Genomic DNA, 21,339 nt, shown 5'->3' with positions numbered 1-21,339 from the left:
CAGTCCTTAAGGTGGCAGCCACTCCACAGATACTGAAGGGCCTGGAAGCAACAGTGTTGTATCAGCACCAGGGTGGGAGGGTATTTGTGAAATGCGCTCAGAAAGTTCAGCAAAGGGCAGTCTCCATTTCAACTGCACCTCCTGCGCCTGTGTGGATTCACTGCTTTCTAAAGATTATTCAGCTTGTGAAGAGCACACACTTATCTTCATAAAGCTGTGATAGACAAGCACAAAAATGATTTAATATCAGAGAAAGGAAGCTATTTTTCCTAAGTTGATGTCTTTTTTTCTTGGCTTTTGTGTGAACAGGACATTCACTCAACTTATAATAACAATTCCTGCATGTGTTCTTGATACATCAGCCCTTGGAAGAGTAATGCTAGCTGTGCAAGAAAGGGTGATTGTTTGAATTTTAACGAAAATTAGTAAGAGTATTTTGGGGTTTTTTTCACAAGGGGATTTGAAATTTCTGCTGTGAAATGGGGAGGCACAGAAAAAGAAAGATGATGGAAATAATATATTCTTGAGAACTAAGACTGCAGACATGGAAAGAAATTGAATGACTGGAAGCTTTTAATCTGTGATGGTGGGTCTCTGAAAGAAGCTAAATTTTACTTAAATAGCATCAACGTAAAATATTATAGTCTCCATACAATTGAAAAAGGCCAGTAATTTAGATATTTCTTTTCGACTAACAAGAAATAAATTAGGAAGGGGAAGCCAGTTTTAACCATTGTATACAGAAGGGATTTTCTAGTTGATAACATAATGTCTAAGACAAGATATGAGAGCTCCATGTGGCATTCTTTTTCATTTATATTCCTTTCAGTAATGAAATAGAATCTGTTCCCTACATCTATTTCATTAGAATTTTTGAGGCACCTGTCACCTATCATTGTCAGTTTATATGTATTTCAAGTTTTCCCAATGAACAAATGTAATAATGCAGGGTCCATATGTCCACATGTCTGGGAGGGGAGATTCCACGTGGTTTTTGGATTACCTGTCTGCACTCCTTTTCCCATTTATTGTTTGGAGTATGTCACCTTCTGTCAATCTAATTACTTCTCTCAGAAAAGGCTGTTCTCAGCTCACTGCATGACAGTCGCTGCCTTGTGAAAACATCCCAGAAGCCTCTGCAGTCAACGATCTACCCCACAAGTGTCACTCTCACATGGAAGGCTGACTCCAGATTTACAGAGTTCTCTGAGGGAAGAGTTTCTTTAGATATGAAGCAAGGGAAGCTGGTGGTTTCAGTAGATCTCTTGCCTTATCTTGACATACAGAATAAATCTCTCAAAACATAGTCAGCTGAGAGGCACTTAAAATATATACATCCAGGACTTCTAGCCCCTGTGAAAGAATAATGATTTAAGTGCCTACATTACCTGACCAGTAACATTTATAAAAGATCAGAGAATCTTTCAAAGGCCAGTGACAGAGATTTTGATTTTACTAGAAAAAGGCCGTAGGGAATAATGCTTATTTATCCATTTAGTAATCCCTTTAGTTAATATCAGCTATTTATTACTGTGATAAAGACAGACTTGGCTGAATCTCATACTAATTCTTTTGTCATCATTAAACAGCTGTAGATTTTTAATATAATAAAGATAAGATTAGTCTTACGGTTCGACATTCAAACTATGGTAAAGTTTGTGCCATTACTTCCATTTTCAGAGCTTTATAATTCCACTGTAATAATTTGTACTTAGCAGAAATGTGTTCTACAAGATCTCAGCTGAGAGTAATATTTTTGAACAGTTTTTTCAATGTTCTGGTTATGTGATTATGGGAATTTAGAGCTCAATATGCTCTTGGGTTTTGTGTTTGTATTTCTCAAAATACTCCTCTTTTAAATAACATAATATAACTTGAAATAAGACTATAAGTGCCTTTAAATGGTAGAGATATTTCATTACTTAAATAGTGGTGATATTCATTGTAGGATGATGTAGTCAGATATAAGAAGAATTTACTGGGAGAAAATGAGCCACTGTTTCCCTCTTATTCCCATCACTGGCATTTCCTTTGTGACTTCATGCCACTTGCTTTGTTTACTTAATAGTTTATATAAGTGTTTAGGTATAAAGGAGCTATTGATCTAATTCATTTTTTAACCTATAAACTGAGAAATGTTTTATTGAACAACAAGCATTCCCACTTGGTCTAAAACTTGACATCTAAGAAGTATCAACATGTTAGCCATATTTTTATACTTACAATTTTCCCACACCCTAATTTTTTTTTCAATTCTACCTAATTTATTTCAGTGTTCAGTCCACTGCTGTAGGTACATATGAGTGGGCGAGGTCTATTCCACATCTCTCACTTCGCACTTCACAAGTGTGGGAAAGCCTAGGCAGGGGCAAGGTGACGGCACCGTGGCCTGGCAGGAGGCGGGAGCCTTGGGCCATTGTGCTGGGCCATGCTGGCCTGAGACCTGGCATAAGGTTTCCTGAAATCTTCCTGGAAGATTTGTGAGAGATAATGAGTTAATATTTGTGGAGCTCTTTCAATAAAGTGTAATTGATGTTTGAATTTTTATAAACCAAACACAATATCCACCCCTGAAAGCTTTGTAAGAATATTTAGCACACATGTATGTGCCAGATGGATTGTAATGACAGTTGACAGGCCTCTCCTAACCCTTGCGTTCTGTTGTCAAAAATCTGCACATCAAAACAACTATAGTTTTCACAAGAAGATTTATTGGATAAAAGATTCGGGTGCACATTGAAAAATCTACTGTCTAGATAAGACTGTAAATTAATGTTATACCAGATAAGACCTTAAATGAGGGGTTTATATAAGAATATTCTTAACATGCCCTAGAGAAATATCAGTAGATAAATTCTGAAAAACTATCAAATAATATGTTCTTGATCTTACATATTTTTTTCTGCATAAGTGAATTTTTATGAAAAATTCGTGGAGTATGATGCAAGACACTCAGAAATTATTCTTAAAAGCTCAAGGACATGTGGAGATCAAAGCAGAACCACATCATAACACAAATAGTCGTCACCCGGAAGAATGTTTTTGTGATTGAGATAATGCTAACAAAAGAGTTTAAAATATAGGAAATTAAGTTAGCAAATAAAATTGTTATTCTAACGTATTGTGACATCCTCTATAGTATTATTGTAGGAACCCTCTAGGAGTGCTTATTCTGGGTGAAAAATGATAGCTGTAAATCCATGAGAGGGGGACAGGTGGCCCCACCAGTTATAAATTCCCCAAGATTGTAAATGTATATTTTATCACCGTGTGTCAAAATATTCATTTTAATATTCAAACATTTTACCACATAATAAGCTGTAACCATATGTTTATTTGTTATATTATATCACTATAACATTAATAAATATTTACAGAGCCACAGTGTATCTTAGACATATTCAAAATGGTAGCTCTCAGTTTGATTTTAACTGAAGATCTTTAGTGCCTCAGAAACTAATTTTTAAAATGTTACATTTGTTACACATCAATAAGAGCCAAGGAGTTTAAATTTTAAGACTCACACCCCCTTTTTAACTCATGTTGTTTTATTTGTTTTCCCCAATTTCATGAATTAAAAATGGAGTGTTATCTCAGCTTTGAATTCCTTAGCTTGATGTCGCAGCTTTTGCTTTATTTGTATGTGAATTCGGTCTTTAATAAAGATGAGCTCTGCTGAACTTTCCATTGATAAGAGACACTTAGGTACACAGCTCTTTCTAAACGATTTGGTAGTACCAGGAAAATTCAGAAATGTTGCTAGTCTATTAAAAGTTAGCATGGCAAGCTGTGTGATTGATTAATCAGAAGTTTTATGATTTCTAAAAACATAACTATCTCTGTAAATAGGATCATATCCCATTAAGTTGACAACCATCAATTTTAAAAAGAAGAAAAAAAGAACGTAAAACTCCTGACTCATACTTTTCCTGTTACAGTGTTACATGAGTATTTATCCTTCTGTGACAGCTGAAACTAGACCAGATGTACATTCAGGAGACAGGAGGTTCGAGAAGAGGCACTGACTTTTCACTTTCGTGTGTCAGGAGGCAGTCTCAGGGTGACCCTCCTCAGCTGCAGCCAGGAGGAGCTTGTGCTACTTCAGTCGTTACTGACTTGGTTACCTCTCTGCAGTGTTCTTTGGCTTCCTTACTCAGGTCATGATCATGAAGCCCTAAGCTCAGCTCTGTTGACGTTTTTCTCAGCCTCTGTTTAGGCAGACAACTTCTCAGTATTATCAATTTCAGTACAGGTTTTCACACATATAAAACTCTTAACCAGACTAAACAAAGTTGATTCTCGTTATGATCACAGGGTCTGAACATTCTTAATGGGTACTTCGTGAGAATGTTAGCTGGGTTCTCCTACCACCTTTTGCTGTCAAGTGCACATCCAAAGGGGTGGCAGGACACTTTTAGTGCCAACCATTATGTTAAACTCAAACTAGGGATCTGTTGCCACCATTTCTGCTTTTGTCATGATCACATTTTCTGAAATCATTGTGTAATGTCCTAACTTCTAATTTTTCTGTGGGAAAACAGTGTTGCAATTTGCCCCCTTATTTGTATTCTGTGATCGTCTGTCACTAGATATTTGGAGCACATATGAATTCCAGATCATGAAACTTCAATCCTCATACCATCTTTGTTCATCGAATTTGGTTGCAGAAGGAATATTTCCCTTTTACTTTTTTTTTTTAAGTAGTATTGAGTGCACTGTTGAAATGACTCATGGTGTCTTTCTACGGTTTTTCTTTACCCTAATGTAATACAACACATGTAATAACCTAAAATACTGGCAAGCTTGAACGTCTGTGACACCCCTGAATGTCTTTTACAGCCTTTGTCTAGGTTTGAACTTTCCAAATTATGTATTTCAGACGTTGAGAAAGAAGGGCCTTAATGGCTGTGACAGCCCAGATCCTGATGCAGACGATTCAGTAGGTCACAGCCCTGAGTCTGAGGACAAGTACAGGAAAATTAACGAAGATATTGATCTAATGATCAGCAGGCAAAGATTGTGTGTAAGTACTCAAAACACCCTTCATTTTTTTTACTCTTGATATTTCTCTGAACCTGGCAGGCCTTGAACAAGAAAGAAAACAAAGGCTGTGAAAGCCCCGATCCCGACTCCTCTTATGCACTCACCCCACGCACTGAAGAAAAATACAAAAAAATTAATGAAGAATTTGATAATATGATCAAGAGCCATAAAATTCCTGTAAGTACCAAAGGTAGATGGCTGGTCTGCTGATAACTGCTGCAGTAACATACCTTAACCCTTTCAGTGAGGGCTTTCTCTAAGAAACACCGCAAAGTCAAACCCAGAAAATAGCCATCTCGTCCCAAGCGCAGTCACTTAGAAAGCAAGCCCTAAGGGTTGCTGAAATTATGTCATCTAAAAGATGTGCCATCAAGAAGTTCTCTCGGAGGTAGCAAGTTCACAGGAGGAAGAGAAAGATCTGTGTGACACACACTGAATTTACATAATCTCTTAAACGCACAGTCCGCACAAATCACCAGGCACTCGTCAAACACTAAAGTCTCCTTCTGAGTGAGGATTGACTGTAAAGATGCACGAGTGAAACTGCAGTTCTCTCGTGTAAACTGACGCTTATCACCCAAGTACAAGCTTATTCCTGAATGAAGCTTCAGCCCTCTCCCTAAACATGAAATTCAGCAGCAGCACTGAAGGGTTAAAGCTAATGCTCGCTGCAGAGAAACAGACTGCATGACAACCTAATGGTAAGATTTCAACATGTTTGTGTGATGGGGTGATTTTAAAGCTTTGTCAGAATATTCGCTTTGCCTATACCAACATTTTCCATGCTTTAACATTTGGCTAAATTTTGTCTTAACCAAGTCAAAAAATTCCTAACAATCAATCATATGCCTTGCCAGATATTTAAGAGAAATAACTCTGCATGTATTATTTTGTTTGCCCATATGTAGAGGGGGAAAGTACATACCTTTTGTTCTATTCTGTCATCAGTCAAGTGATGTTTATTTTGTGACATAAAGTGATGCAACTCGAGGTTCACATGCTTTCTGAGTAACTTTCTGTTAGTGTCCCAACTGTCATTGTATACAAGCTCCTCAGTAGATAATTAATTCCTTTCTCAAAAAAGTACATTTTTTGTAAGTTAGGGAAACAGCCTAAACCTGAGGATTGAGAGAGACTGCAGTGAAAACAGGCCTCAATGCAGATATCTGGGGACAAAAGCCCCAGGCCAAATCCACAACGGCACTCACAAGATATATTAATGCTTTACACATAGTAGGTGCACAATCAACCTGTGCTGGATTAAACTGAATACTTTAAAACTTATTTATAAAATGTATGCATATTAAACTTCATGTCCTCATAAATATATGTCTGCTTCATTTGTTAAATGAAATAATGTCAACAGGAAATCTTTTGTTGAATCAGAATTATTAATACACTGTATCATGAAGGAAAGCTAACTGCCGTAAATTCTTAAAGGTTTTCATAAAACCGAGTACTACATACAACATTTCCACAGTGGGCCCTTGGTCAAATGAAACATTTCCTATCAGATGCAGCAGTGCATACTTGTTATACCCAGAATTCTTAAATGAAGTCTATTGGGATTCTGTCTTGCCCAGAAGGAGGAAAGAAACAGCTCCTTTGGGCCAATTTTTAGTTCTTATGGCCTGAGTTTCTCCCACGTTATAATACACTAGTTTAGAGCTGCTGGGCAGATCTGTGAATGTAAGATTTTAAGGTGAAGCCCATTAGGTGTCTCAGGAGGAATCCCCAGCACAGTGAGGAGAAGGGTGGTGTATGTCAGACTGGTGATCACTCTCCATGTGTGTGTGGAGCTCTAACCCCCAAAGCTCTGGGAGAACGCCCGTGTTTGCACATTGGATCATTTCGCCCATGCTCTAGGGGGAAAGAGGTGTAACGCATACCTGGATTCCCTCACCGTATTTCATCCTGTCGTGTAAAGAGTTCAAAATCAGGATACATGATTTCTTAAGAGGTGCAGTGATGTGCAGCAGGGGATGGAAAACCACATTAGAGTTTACAGGCAGAGCTGTGAGAAGGAGCCACACAGCTCCAGGCTGTTGCCTCCAAGCCTTCGTTTCTTTAGTAAGTGCTTCAGTCTCCACGATGAAAAGCCCAGTTTTCGCACATCGCTTTCAGTTGCTGGAAGTAAATTTTGTTGAAAGTTTCCACAGCTGCTAAAACATTTACAGCAGGGCAAGGACACTCTGCCCTTTGTATGGAGAGAGTGTCTCTACCTCTTTAAAAACATTACAAGACTGTTTTTCTATTTCAGAGACCCAGGTTGAAGAGTTTCCCTTTTAAAATAGAAAAATTTAATATTGCAGTCACCTGTCGGTATAATCTAATTTATGCCCTTATTCCTCAATTACATGAAATAATTCATGGATGATTTGGAATCATGTTGACCAGCATTTCCTCATGTGGGGTTTGCCATGGTTCATGCTGGGCTTCACAGTGAGAAAAAACAGCTCCATTTGAGGAACCAGGAATTAGGAAATGGGCTGAGGGAAGGAGGGGCGAATGCAGGACTGGTTGAGAGAGCCCAGGAGGAAGGGAGGAAGTGGAAATAGTACGGATGCATTTTCTTCAAATAATTGGCTGTGAGGAGATAGAAATAATACTGTAACAAGGATCAAGGAGGGAGTTAAAAGGAAAAGCACTTGAGATGATTTATATGTAGAGGAGGAACGCTTGAAGGAAGGAAAAGATTGGCCGGGTAGGTGCAATGGGGATAAAATGGCAAAGCTTCTCAAGGAAGGGAAGGGGGCTGGGATGGGAACAGGAAGGGTTTGCAGGTGTAGTCAGGGTGGTATGTGGGAGGGGGAAATTGAGGGGGTGACCACCTCATGACCTCTGTTTTTATACTGAATTCAGCTTCTATAGCTATTGAGATGGGGGAGCAGGTGCTTGGGAGAGAGTGACGTGGGTATAGATATTGTGAGGAACGGGGGATGGAGGGGGTGGTGAGCACAGGCCAGAGTCGTGGGGCAGCCTGGAGGGGATTTGGGTACCAGCACACGGTAGTCACTAGTCATCAGCGTTGTGTGCTTCTTTTCTCTGCTAGTTCTCAGCAGCGTGGTAATGGTTGATCAAAAGTTAAGGGTGTCAGTAGTGGCCCAAAAAAGGGATTCAGTTCAGTCATTCACACTGAATGAAAGAGGGCCTATTAAGTAAAAATCTTTTATTAAAAATATTTTATTGGACTGTTCCTTGCGGTAAGTTTGGGAAAATCATGGGGTTTGGATAAGAGTTGATACCTTTCTGAACACGATGACTCACTTTGGTAACCATGATCAATTTGTTCAGGGATAGAAACTAGAAGCTGTTTAGCTCTCATGCCTATATGAAAAAGCCAGTGCCAGTGTCGTGGGCATGTGACCTGTGCAGTTACGCAGGGCCCTGCTCTCCTAGGGCCACACTTGGTTAAATGCTCTGCTGTCACCCTCTTGAAATTCTTAGTAATTTTTTAACAAGCGCCCCACATTTTCATTTTGCCCTGAGCCCTGCAAATTATACAGCCAGTCCTACCTATAGCATTTTAATCACCCCAAATTCCTTCTTCCTTCCTATCTTGAGGGTTCTAAAATTTGAAGCCCGGCCCTGAAATCTTTGCAAGTTTGGAGTTTTTAATGACTTTTTGGCTTTTGCTTTTTAGACAAAAATTTTAAAAATTTAGATGCTTTTAAGTTCTTAATTTTGAAAAGTCAAGAAGAAAAAGAAAAATGCCAATTTCTAATAGGCATGGGTACGTTATTATAGCCTTGGCATTTCCTAAAACATCTAGAGCTGGTTGGTTTCTTTTATGGATGCAGCCACTTCAGGGCCCACATAAGTTCGAGGGAGATTAAATGACTTGCCTGGTTAAGTTGCTTTTTATTACACCACCTGGACTGCAGCTGAGATTTCTGATACAAAGGCTGATGTTCTTTCTGATTCCCTGAAACACCTCACTATGGTCGTATTTAAGCTTATAATTTGATTTCAAATTTATTTAGCCAGTTCCTGATACAGATAAGGAAACAAAACAAAAGATAGAATGCAACAGATGTTACCGTATTTTATGAATTGTGAATTTTTGAAGTATGCTCTGATATCAGAATTATATCTGACTTCTGTTTAGCCAATCACAAGAGAGTTTTATAATAACTCTCATCAAATTGTTTACAGTCCAGAATTCTGGAAACTGAATAACTCTTGGGGATGATGGTCAGAGGAAGAGAGGAGTAGAGAGACTTTCACTAAATTGGTTAGTAGAGTGGTTCAGAATTTATTAAATGATTATGAATCATTCTCTCTATTTTGGATGTGGACATAAGCATGGGGGAGGAGGGAGGTATTGGCTTTGCTCTCTACTGAGACACAATCGATATTCTGTAGAATATTCAGGGGAGAAGTAGTTTTACAGCAGATCCTTAGGGTTCCCAGGTAAACATTTATAAGTAGTAATAGTGAATATGGATTAAAACATTTGTAACCAAAAGAAAGCTTTAAAATACCAAATCTGAGTAAATATGAATGATAGGAGTCTTTAGGGTGTATTTTTCCCCAAGCCCTCCGTCACACCCTGGCATCAGTGGGCATAAGCATGCACCCCAACGTGGACGTTCAGCCACGTTCCGTGAGAATCCAATTAGTTCATTATGTTTGTGGTTCATAAATAATAAGCTACTAATATGCAGCCCATACTCACTTCACAGTATGATTTCTGACTGAAATATTTTATTTCTATCCAAAAACATATACTGTGTTGCATGGTGATTTAGTAGCAAAACCAATAGACTCGGTCACTAGTTAGATGACCTTGGGCCACTTACTTAATCTCATCAATTTAAAAAGGAAGGATTATTTCTATAGTGAAGGGATGTTGAAACGGTTGAGTCATATCATGTATGTAAACTATAGTATAGTGTCTGCTCAGAAAATAATATATAGTAAGTTGTAAGCTTGTACGTTTTTATGTTAATATAGTATCTTACTAAACATTCTTCTTTGAATAAAAATATTCAATTAATATAATAAGAAGTAGACTAGGGTATGTATTACTTCATAGCAAAAGAGCTTTAGCACCTTGATGAAAGGGAACGTTATTTGACCAACACCTTAATTGCTCTTGTAAAAATAGGGAAAGAAGAGAGAGGGAAAGAGATCAGGAGATGGGTGGGAGCAGGGGCAGGATTAAGTAGAGTAGTCAGGGTGGGCTTCCTTGTGAAGATCAGATATTTTTAAAATTTATTCAAGTATAGTTGATTTACAATGTTGTATTAATTTCTGCTGTACAGCACAGTGACTCAGTTATACATATATTCTTTTTCATATTCTTTTCCATTATGGTTTATCACAGGATATTGAGTATAGTCCCCTATATTATACAGTAGGACCACGTTGTTTAAACATCCTATATGTAATAGTTTGCATCTGCTAATCCCAAACTCCCAATCCATCCCTCCAGCCACTCCCTCCACCCCCTCCCCCAGCGCCCCCCACCACCACTCCCGGCCACCACAAGTCTGTTGTTTATGGAAAAGACCAGATTTTGAGCAGAAACTTGAAGGAAGTGATGGAGTTAGCCAGAGAAATGAGACAGGAATGAGGCAGGGAGGAAGAGGAGGATAGGAAATCAGTAATGGGGCCTGGCAAAAACTGGAATTTATAGGGCCTTGTGGAACATTGGAAGAAGTTGGGCTTTACTCCAACTAAGATGGGAGCTCTCACAGGGTTTAGAATAGAGAAGTGCCATCATCTGATTTATGCTTTTAAGGGATCTATCTGTTTGCAAGGTTGAAAATAGAAGGGAGGGCAAGGATAGAAGCGGGTGACTATTAGGAAGTGACTGCAGTGATTAAGGCAAGAGATGATGGTGCTAGAACCAGCCATTAGAAGGTGAGAGGTGGTTGGAGACTATATGGAAGTTAAGCCAGTAGGATTTCCTGGTAGACTGGATGTGGAGAGTGGGAGAAAGAGACGATTCTGGGATGACTCCAAGGATTGTATTGTGTGCAAACAAAAGCATTGAGCTGTCATCAGCTGGAGATGGGGAGAGTTACGTTGGAGCTAGTTTTGAGATGTCTATCAGACACTTATGTAGAAATATTGAGGGTATAGCTGGACATGCAAGGCTGGAATCAGGAGAGAGATCTGAGCTAGAGATAGAAAAAGGGCTGTGGTACTCTTACATTCAGAGAGCCGGGAGAAGAGGAAGAACCAGCAGCGAAGGCTGAGAAGGAGCAGCTATCAGAACAGGAGGGAAAGTTCAGGGCCATGGAAAGGGAGGAGGTTTATCAAGGAGTGACCATCTGTGTCCCAGTTGAGGACTGAGAAGTTTCCATTGGATTTAGCAACCTGAAGGTTATTCACGACTATGACATGAGCATTTTCAGTGAAGTGGTGAGGAAAATTTTTTAATGGAGTGAGTTAAGAGAAAGCAGTGTGCTGTATTTACAACAAAAGTCACAAGAGCGGCATTGTCGTTGAGGACATGATTTTCCAAAGTGGTGAAAAATTTTTAATAAAGTTCCATACCAAACAAAGTGAAACATTCCCTCACATACACAGTAATTGCATTTCTGGGAATTTCAGTGTATCATAAAATCTGCATTTCAGTGTATTAAAAATACCTTGTGTCTGCAGAACAAAGTTAGTTCTGACTCAGATCATTATTAAACAGGTTTTTCACCCACATGAATGTCCAGTGGGACATTCGAAAGTTGGACGGGGTAAGAGACAATTCTTTGTTGTGTAGAACTGTCCCACATGTAATAGAATATACAGCATACCTACCCACCAGGAAAATACCAGCCATGCCCCCCAATCATTGTGACACCCACAAATTTCCAAAATGCTCCCTAAGGAGATAGCCCACCTGTATAGAGTACCACTCTTCTAGATCTAGAGAGTTACTATTATGGCTCCAGTGGGGAACAGATGGCAAACTCAAAAGGGTAATTGAAGAGAGTTTAATAAAGGGACTATTTACAGATGGGTAGAGATGAGGGAAACTCGAGAAATAGTGAAGTACATTAGGGCTTACAACCTAGAAGCTCTTAGCACATCTAGGTCTGAAGGAGCAAGAGGAGGAAGGAGTTACCGGAGCACAGTAAGATCTATGTCTGTAGGAGAGAGGGCCCAAAAGGGGTGTGACCTTCACTAGGGGAATGCAGCCTCTGCCATCCTGTGGCCCAGCAAGAGGGATGCTACAGTAGAAGAATACCCTGACCTCTCTCCTCCTACTCTCTGTACTTCTGACGGTGCCTCCACTGGCCCAGCCAAAGCCAGAGGGCCAGGGGGATCTGGTGGATACAGTATGCAGCATCAGCCTCCTGGGCCCAGAGCAGTGAAGAGGATGGAGGGGCAAATGGCGAAAACCTAGAAGGCTACTTCGTTTTCTTAGGTGTGCTAGAGTAATTCTTATTTGGCCTTTTAATAAAGGAATGCAATATTTTATTGACTCTGTAGACATTTATTTTACAGCATACACTAATATTTTTGGTTGTTTAAAGACTCTGGGAATTGGATATATTCATTCTTTGGTGTCTTATCAAACATGGATGTTCGATTGTATCGTGGTGTTTATCCAAAATTATTTTTGTTACCCTGTTGACAACAGATAAAGCCTAATTTAAAAAATGACTGTGTTAACATAACACGTGAACATTTTTTATTTCCCTCTAAAAAATGAAGAATCAAAGACATGTAAAAGAAAAGAGTTATGACATGTTTGTTTTTGTCAGTATCGCCATGTCCAGATCAGGGAAGAAAAGACAAATAGGAAAAATAGAGAAAAATGGAGCAGAAGCATAGAAAAAGGGCAGTATTGTAATTATCACCAGGATAAACAGAGAACTATTGCAGAGCACAACGTATGGTGCAGGCCAGCCAACGAACCAGGAAGAACAAAACAAAACAAAACTTGATGTTGGGATTACAGAAAAAAATAGTAAAAAAAGAAAACTTTGAGCCACATGCACTTATGCATTTAAATTTGTACAGTGGCTTATTAGAGACTCCCTGAGGGAATGTTCTATATAAACCCTAGTATACCTATTAGATTCACACACATACACATACATATATCCATTTTATATTAAGAATGCTGTATGCTCTGACATCATGAGTCCTCTGGCAATATATGGAAAGAGTATTTTCATTTATAATATTAAAAACGAAGGAAAAGAGGGAGGGAATTACAACTATGATTATCTAGCTAATACAAGCAGAAAAATAAGCATGTTTGGATTAAATTGCCAAAATAATACCAAAAAATCAATGATTGGGACCTGAATTACTCTAATTAGACATCCACAAAGCCTCAGTTCACTAAATGCTTGCAACTGTCTCATTGAAGATATAGGTCTTGCCATTTGTCAGTGTCAGTATATCCCAAAATGTGAAGTGTAACGTACATTCTGAACTATCATGTTAAAATATGAATTATTGAATGATACATGCTCTGTTGAATCCTGTATCTTAAAATGTCTATTATCTTTAGAGTTAACTTTCAAAAGACAGACTTTTAAAAATAATAATTAAAGTATATGTGCTTTTCACACGCCTGGAGATGATTTTATATCATTAAACTTCTGCATAAATATGCTTCAATAAGCAATTAGAGCAAAGGCTCCAGTTTGCATTTTAATCCTTTTTCTCTGTGAAGTCATCACAATCATATACCTTTGATCTTGCAGTCATTTCTGGCACCAGATTCAGATATCACAGATGAACAATCACTACTTAATAGAACGGAATTCAAAGACAACGGAGTCTAATGAAATGGGGCTTTGTTTGAAACAAAAGTGAAACGTTTTCTAATAGTTGCAAAGAAGGCATTCTAAGCACATTAAAGAAATCAATTTAGGATCCGCACGTCTTGAGAGCTCTTCTTAATGGTCTTCTAGACACCAGGCAGTTTGGAATTTGAAATTTTTCTATGAAAAGTAAAAGCTGTCTGTACTTGGAGAGCTCTGTTTCTGTTCGTTTTGTTTACCCGCGGGTTTTTTTCCTGCTCCTACAGGCTGTTCCACCCCCCAACTTTGAGATGCCAGTCTCCATCCCAGTGTCCAGCCACAACAGTTTGGTATACAGCAACCCCGTCAGCTCACTGGGGAACCCCAACCTTTTGCCACTGGCCCACCCTTCTCTGCAGAGGAATAGTATGTCTCCTGGTGTAACACATCGACCTCCGAGTGCGGGTAACACAGGTATGTTCTCATAAGAACGCAATGGTAACAAACCATTGGAAGGAGCCACCCTTGGCAAAAAAAGGATATTTTACCTACAAGATGACGCGTTTTCCAGTTTTCCATGTCTTTTGTCCCTTCATTGCTTAATAACCATCCGCAGCTAGGTCTTCCACATGATAAAACCTAACTCAGCATATCTTTCAAAATGTTTCATAATCTGCAGTTTATCCGTTGAGCCTATCTGTCACCAATCTCCTCATTTGGCTATATTTTAACCACATACTTTCTCAAACAGAACATCAAATATCCTGTCTCCATGCTTTTGCTTCTCCTCTTCTCCTGCCTAAAATGCCATTTTCCCTCTTCCTCCTAGCCAGATATCACCTCTTCTGTGAAACCTTCCCCTGTGTCCTCTGATAGCATCTATCTCAGTTATTTATTATTTTGGTCGATATTTATTTATTTATACAGTAACTTATAGCACAAAAGGATTTAAGGCAGAGAAAGAAATGTGATAGGATAGCATAATTTATAAGAACGGTGAATTAAAAACAAAACTAAGTCAGTAGTTAAGAGCACATCACAAGGACATATACACCTGCCACAAATGTGTGTCTACACTTCTAGGAGACGCTTACCGTTATACAATTCACAATGTCCCAGAGAAAAATCATCGCTCAGGAAAAGTTCGACCATTTTTAGTACTCAGATCAAACGATACACAATATGATGTACTGTATTGAGTATGTGTCCATTTCCCCACTGAACTTACAGAACCTTGAAGGGAAGAATGTCCTCTTGATTTGTCAGACTCACCGTAAGAACTAAATAAATGTGAGTTGAATATAACTAAACAATTCCTTCATATTTCTAAAATAAGCACCAAAAAGTCATGGTATTTCTAAATCACATACAGCAAATCATTATATATTTACATTTTATTTCTTTAAAAGCACTTGATAGGAAAGTTTTAACGTCTTAGACACACTTTTTATTAAAAGCGATTTATTCACAGAATTTTTCCTTTAGAATACTTGACTATCTGCCTTATAATTAGAATTAAACATGTGTTACTTTTTTAGTACAGAAACTTCATGTGGAGAATACAATCAAAATCAGCCACACTAAAAAAAACTTGATAAATCTTGAATCTGAGAGATGTGTATAAACAACTTATGCTATTCTTTCTCCTTCTGAATATGCTGAAATTTTTCATAAGCATTTTCAATAACCATATGTATTCCTTTCAGATCATACTCAGATGCTATTGAATCTCCTATTTGATGAACTCATGCTCATTTGTTTTTAAAAATCTCATCATTTATTTCCAAAATATTTATTTGATTGGAAATAATAAACATTTTCCTAAAATGTAATGAACAGTTTCTTCTAATTCCAAACCCAGAACCAAATAATAATTATAGCAATTAGAGAATAATCTAGCTGATATTCTGTTCTTTTGGCTAAATTTTGTTCCTTAAAAAATAAAAATAGTTATTATATTCAGTATCTTTTTCAAACATCCTAGCTCTCATAAATACACACGGCCAGATTTTAACCTACTTTCTTAAGCTAACAGTGAGTAAAGATATGTTTCTAAATTTGTAGTCAATAAAACCTGTTTTATTGCGTTAGTAAGTAAAATCCGGATAGTAAATGAGATCATTCACTGTTAGAAGATTCATGAAATGACCAAAGTTCTAGACAATTAGCATTGCACAGAATTAATTGTATAAAATATACTTACAAAGAATTAAGCATCAAATATATGGTTATTTGAGCATAGAGTAAACCTTACTCTTTTTCTTCACTTTCTAGAAAATATCACCTTAGAGAAAACTAGACTTGGAAATATGATAAAAATTTAGAGACCATTCAAAGACTAGATTTTTTTTTTAATTTATTCATTTTTTTTATTTTTGGGCTGTATTGGGTCTTCGTTGCTGCATGTGGGCTTTCTCTAGTTGCAAGGAGCGGGGGCTACTCTTCGTTGCGGTGCGCGGGCTTCTCATTGCGGTGGCTTCTCTTGCTGCTGAGCACGGGCTCTAGATGCACAGGTTTCAGTAGTTGTGATACGTGGGCTCAGTAGTTGTGGCTCGCGGGCTCCAGAGCACAGGCTCAGTAGTTGTGGCGCACGGGCTTAGTTGCTCCACGGCATGTGGGATCTTCCTGGACCAGGGCTGGAACCCGTGTCCCCTGCATTGGCAGGCAGATTCTTAACCACCGCGCCACCAGGGAAGTCCTAAAGCCTAGCTTTTTAAATGTAATCTTTCGTAGAAAGAAAGATTCTGCAAGATGTCAGTCAGTGATTGAATGTATTTTTAATGTTTGAGCACAGCATATCACAGTGAAACGAATATCAGCCATCTGACCTAGGTAATACTTGACAAATTTAGGACTCTTGGGTGAGGACAGAATACTAAGGTTGCTAAAGGTAAAGTGTGTTGCTCTGTGGGCCTTTAGCCTTTCTCCTTTTGATCTTCCTCTTTCATCCATAGGTGGTCTGATGGGTGGAGACCTCACATCCGGTGCAGGCACCAGTGCAGGTGAGTGGAGACTTCAGTACTAGAGTACGTTTCATTGTTTAGGGTTCCTTTACTTGGTGATTTGCAGAAGTAAGTCTTTTGAACAAAGTCAAGTTGAGAGTTGAGTGAGAGGCATGGGAAAATGGCCCCAAGAATTTCTAAAGCAATTTTATGAAGCAGGAGTGGTTGGATAGTAACTCAGAAGACTGTTTATTAACTAGACCTTTCCTTAATAAAACTTCAACTAGTCAACATAATCAGAATTGGGGGTTCTGATCAAATCAATTTAATCCTAGGTACCATCTGTAGCCACAAAAGTACCTTTAACAAGCCTTGTCGATCGTGTTCTTTGTTAATCATTTCACGTTAAATGTGAATCACTTTCTACACAAAGTACCAAACTCCTGTACACTTCTAAAGGAGAATACATAACGAAAAGGAAGGAGTGAGATTATAACCCTTCAACAATTCTGTTAATAAAATAAAACCACATTTGGCATTAAAATGAGTTCTTAGAGAAAATGAACACAGTGTACCCCTCAAAAAAGCCCCTTAAATATAGTTCAGCTCTTAAGAACTTCTTCCATTATGGCCAATTGTCTCATAGTCACACTTCTCCAGGGTTCCATATTAATTCATATAATTGTGATTATTGAGATATTGATGTCATTTTCAATGCAGCGGTAAGACAGGACAATACTTTCTGATGTTAACTGCAGTTCACTATTGGCACAACAAGTAACCATGGTAATTCCTGCAGCTGGAACATGCTCTACATTTAAAATAGTAGGAGGCAGGCATGATAACATAAGGTTATGTTTGAAATGTCAAAAAAATTCAAGTTTATTGAAATATCTATGGACAGCCTAATTAAAATATTTTGCCGGGTTCAACTATAATAGCCTGCTAATTATAAGAAAGAAGATTAAAAAATTGGCATATAAAAACATTTTTATAAATATATCCATTTGGGAGTAATGTTTCTTATTCCTGATGTTGGCGCTTCACTAATTCAGTGAGTAAAGAAGGAAAAGTATTAAAACTACACAGTGAATTAACAAACAGAATCAATGGCACTAGCTTCCTATTTTATCTAGCTTTTAAAAATTAGGTAGATTCAAATTAATGAGTAGACTGAATATACTATTTTGCTGGACATTGAAGCAAAGTGCTCATTTTTTTTCCCTCAAAAAATACTGTATGGTTTGTAGCCTGAAAATTACAGAACCAGATCAAAGCTAGACCATTGTAGCTTGGATTCAAGTCTCTGCCAAACACTGGCTAGAGAGGGTGATGGGGGCTGAAAACTGGATTGTCTCAAAGACCAAGAAAAAGATAAATAAGAAAAATGGTTTCGATGTTACGATATTTTATCCAGTATCTCGATGCATCAGTTTGCTTGCTCATATGGGAACAGCCAGTAGTGGTGATGAAAGTTATTAGAAGTAGTAAAAAAAAAAACAAAAAACATGTGGGGTTGGGGGGATGGGTCACTCATCTTTGATGAACGTGGCCTCTTGTTACTGCATAATAGCTAGAATGCTTTAGAATTCTATGTTGAAAATAAGTGTTGTTGTTCAATTATGCTGTCATTGTCAATTCCCTGACAGTCCACTAAGGTAAATGGCCCTCCCGGGACAAAGAAGACACTCAATCTTGTACGCATAGAAGTTAGCCACATATAGGCTATAGCGTCACTGAACTAAAATAAAAATCTTACAGGCTTAGCAAATTCATCCCCCTGCTTCAGGACCTCTGCTGTAGCACAAGAATCTTCTACTTCAAAAATAGAAGGAAATAAAAGAAACACTCAGTTGCTCCACCTTGATGATAATAAACCTTGTATTTTGATAATTGTATCTTGTAACCATGAGCATATAATTGTCACAGTTTCTGTATAGTTATGAAAGAGTTACTTCCCCACTTTTTAAAAGTAGAGGAAGAAGCCCTTTCTAACCCTGGTTCCACAAAACACCTGTTGCACATGCCACTGAGTCTTGAGCTTAGCTGCTATGTCCTGCTCACAGGCTTAGCCGTCTGCCCCTTCTTTCTCATGCCAGCCAGTATCATGTGTCGGAGATGAATATATCGGTGCTGATGTCAGACAATCACATAATACCGAGGGAAACAAGGCCAGCCAGAATGTCTCTACATTTTCAGAAAAGAAAACTAAAGCAAAATGGCCAGAAGATATCTTCCAAATTTTGAATATTGTCATTGAAATTCAAAGTCTCAGATAAAGTTAGAAACTCTGAGGTCAAGTGGCAAGACTCTGCAATTAAGTTAAATATTTTTTGGCCTGTAATTTTTTTTCAAAATCTAGTCATCTCAACTTGTAAAAAGGGTATAGTTTCATGAGGGAAGGAAATACATTTTTTTTTATAAATTTATTTATTTATTTATTTATTTATTTATTTATTTTTGGCTGTGTTGGATCTTCGTTGCACACAAGCTTTCTCTAGTTTCGGCGAGCGGGGGCTTCTCTTCGTTGCATTGTACGTGCTTCTCACTGCGGTGGCTTCTCTTGTTGCGGAGCACGGGCTCTAGGCGCGCGGGCTTCAGTAGTTGTGGCGCGAGGGCTCAGTAGTTGTGGCTCTCGGGCTCTAGAGCGCAGGCTCAGTAGTTGTGGCGCACAGGCTTAGTTGCTCCGTGGCATGTGGGATCTTCCCGGACCAGGGATCGAACCCGTGTCCCCTGCATTGGCAGGCAGATTCTTAACCACTGTGCCACCAGGGAAGTCCTGGGAAGGAAGTAAATTTGGCGTTTATTGTGTTCTTATAAATACCAAGAGACCAAAGAGCTCTCAGCTCGATCATAAAGTATAGCATCTTTCCCATCCACTCCCTGCACTGTACCTCTCCCTCATCCCACCATCCAGTGAGTCATCAAATCTTACCAACTTTGCCTCGAAGGTATTTCCTAAAGCTAGTCCTTTCTCTCCATTACTATCCCACTGCCCTGGTTCAGGGTTATAGCAACACTCCAGAACTATTTCCAGAGATCCCTAATTCATCTCCCAGCTTCACACTGCACCCCACTCCAGTCTCCTCGTGACTCATTAGTCTTTATCAAAACCTTAAACTAATTGTAGGTCATCGTTCAGATACTCAAAATCCAGCCATGGTTTCCCAGCTCTTTCAGAATTAACCATGAGCCTCTTATCTCTGGCCCATCCCTACTCTCCAGTCTTCAACCTTCTTACCTTCTGCCACTGCCATCAAAAATCCTGCACTCCAACTCTAATAATAGCAAACATTTAAATTGCTCTTACTATGTGACTTACAAAAATTAACTCATCTTTTTGCATCGCAGCCCTTTAATGTATATATTCATATTAATGCCCTTCCTATAGTTGGGAGAACTGAGGCACAGAGAGGTTAAGTAATGGCTCAAGGTGGAACCCAGGCAGTCTGTCTCCAGAGTCCATGCTCTTAACTGCATTGTGCTGCCACTTTCCAAACAGTGTCAAGGCTTCTTGCCTTTGTGTATGCGTTCCTAGAACTCTCCTGCTTCATGCTGCCGAGCACCGCTTGTCATCCCTCAGAATTCAGTTCAACCATTCAGGAAATCCTTTCCTGACTCTTCCAAAAGGAATTATGCACCTCTCCTTGATTCTCTCTTGGCAGCCTGTGCCTACATTATTTACTTCCTTGCATTGTAATTGCAGTATCTAGGCACACATCTCTCTCCTGGACATTCATCCCTCTAGGGGCAAACTGTGTCCTATTCAGTTTGTATTCCCAGCTCAAGAAATAAGTGAGAGGACATGGCAGATATTCAGTAAATTTTTGTTAGCTGAAGAAAGGAAAAGTTGATCTTCTAGACCTAAATTTGTAATACTGTTTATGTGAAAAAAAGAAAGAATACTTCAAAGGAATAATGTAATTTTAAATACAAAAAGATACACCCTTGATCTGTAATTCACAAAAATAATGTATTCTTCTGATACTGTGTATAATGAATAGTGCATTACTTATTTAATTAAATGGCTGAGCACTATTGACCAATGAAGTTTTACTAACTTTAACTTACTTAATGGAAAACCTGAAGAGCTGATATACAGCAGGAAATGAAATGGAGTTTGGTACCTCAGACCATCACAAATTCCCTCTTAAAATAGTGACCCTCTTATTGCTTAAGTTGAAGTCATTTCAGAGATGAAGGCAAGTGTTGATAAAGAAGAAACAGGATGGGGTTGTGCTCTTGATGTAAGGGAAACATACAGCAAGTCATTATAATACATTAGTAATAGTGACACTTGTAGGTTTCAGTTGACAGTTATTCATCCACTATTTAATCCTTTCCTTTCAAGAGACAAAATGAAAAGTCACTGCTTTTAAAATTACATTTTGTCATATCTCCGTACATTAAAGCTTTTAACATGCTAATCTTAGTGGTTACAGATGATTTTAAGATCAGGTTCAACTGAATTTCTGTTAGATTTAATAGAAATAATCGTTAGCACAGCCATGCCTTGTGTTGGATTATTCACTTCCCTCTTGGTACCCTTTGTTTTCACTTTGATAACATAGTTGCTTTTTTATTGAGTCAAAAGTACCAGTATGCTCAAGGATATACTGTTTCCTGATTGAGACCAAAAAAAGGGA

The 21,339-nt window shown here is 38.4% G+C and overlaps 1 protein-coding gene across 18 annotated transcripts in view; it reads left to right on the top strand.

The window, feature by feature from the left end:
• Positions 1-21,339, top strand: part of MEF2C (myocyte enhancer factor 2C) — a 165,351-nt gene that overhangs the window by 118,413 nt on the left and 25,599 nt on the right. For 14 of the 18 annotated variants that reach the window (XM_082377766.1, XM_082377760.1, XM_082377753.1 and 11 more), the window contains 4 exons: positions 4,880-4,939; positions 5,083-5,220; positions 14,039-14,225; positions 16,706-16,753. In XM_082377766.1, the coding sequence (XP_082233892.1) occupies positions 4,880-4,939; positions 5,083-5,220; positions 14,039-14,225; positions 16,706-16,753 (433 nt within the window). Of the gene's footprint in view, positions 1-4,879; positions 5,024-5,082; positions 5,221-14,038; positions 14,226-16,705; positions 16,754-21,339 lie in introns of all 18 variants that reach the window. The other 4 variants (XM_082377762.1, XM_082377759.1, XM_082377761.1 and 1 more) reach the window with 2 other exon arrangements.

Source organism: Balaenoptera borealis, assembly GCF_965194805.1.
Source record: "Balaenoptera borealis genome assembly, chromosome: 2".
NCBI lineage: Eukaryota > Metazoa > Chordata > Mammalia > Artiodactyla > Balaenopteridae > Balaenoptera > Balaenoptera borealis.
This window is presented reverse-complemented; position numbering and strand designations above follow the sequence as displayed.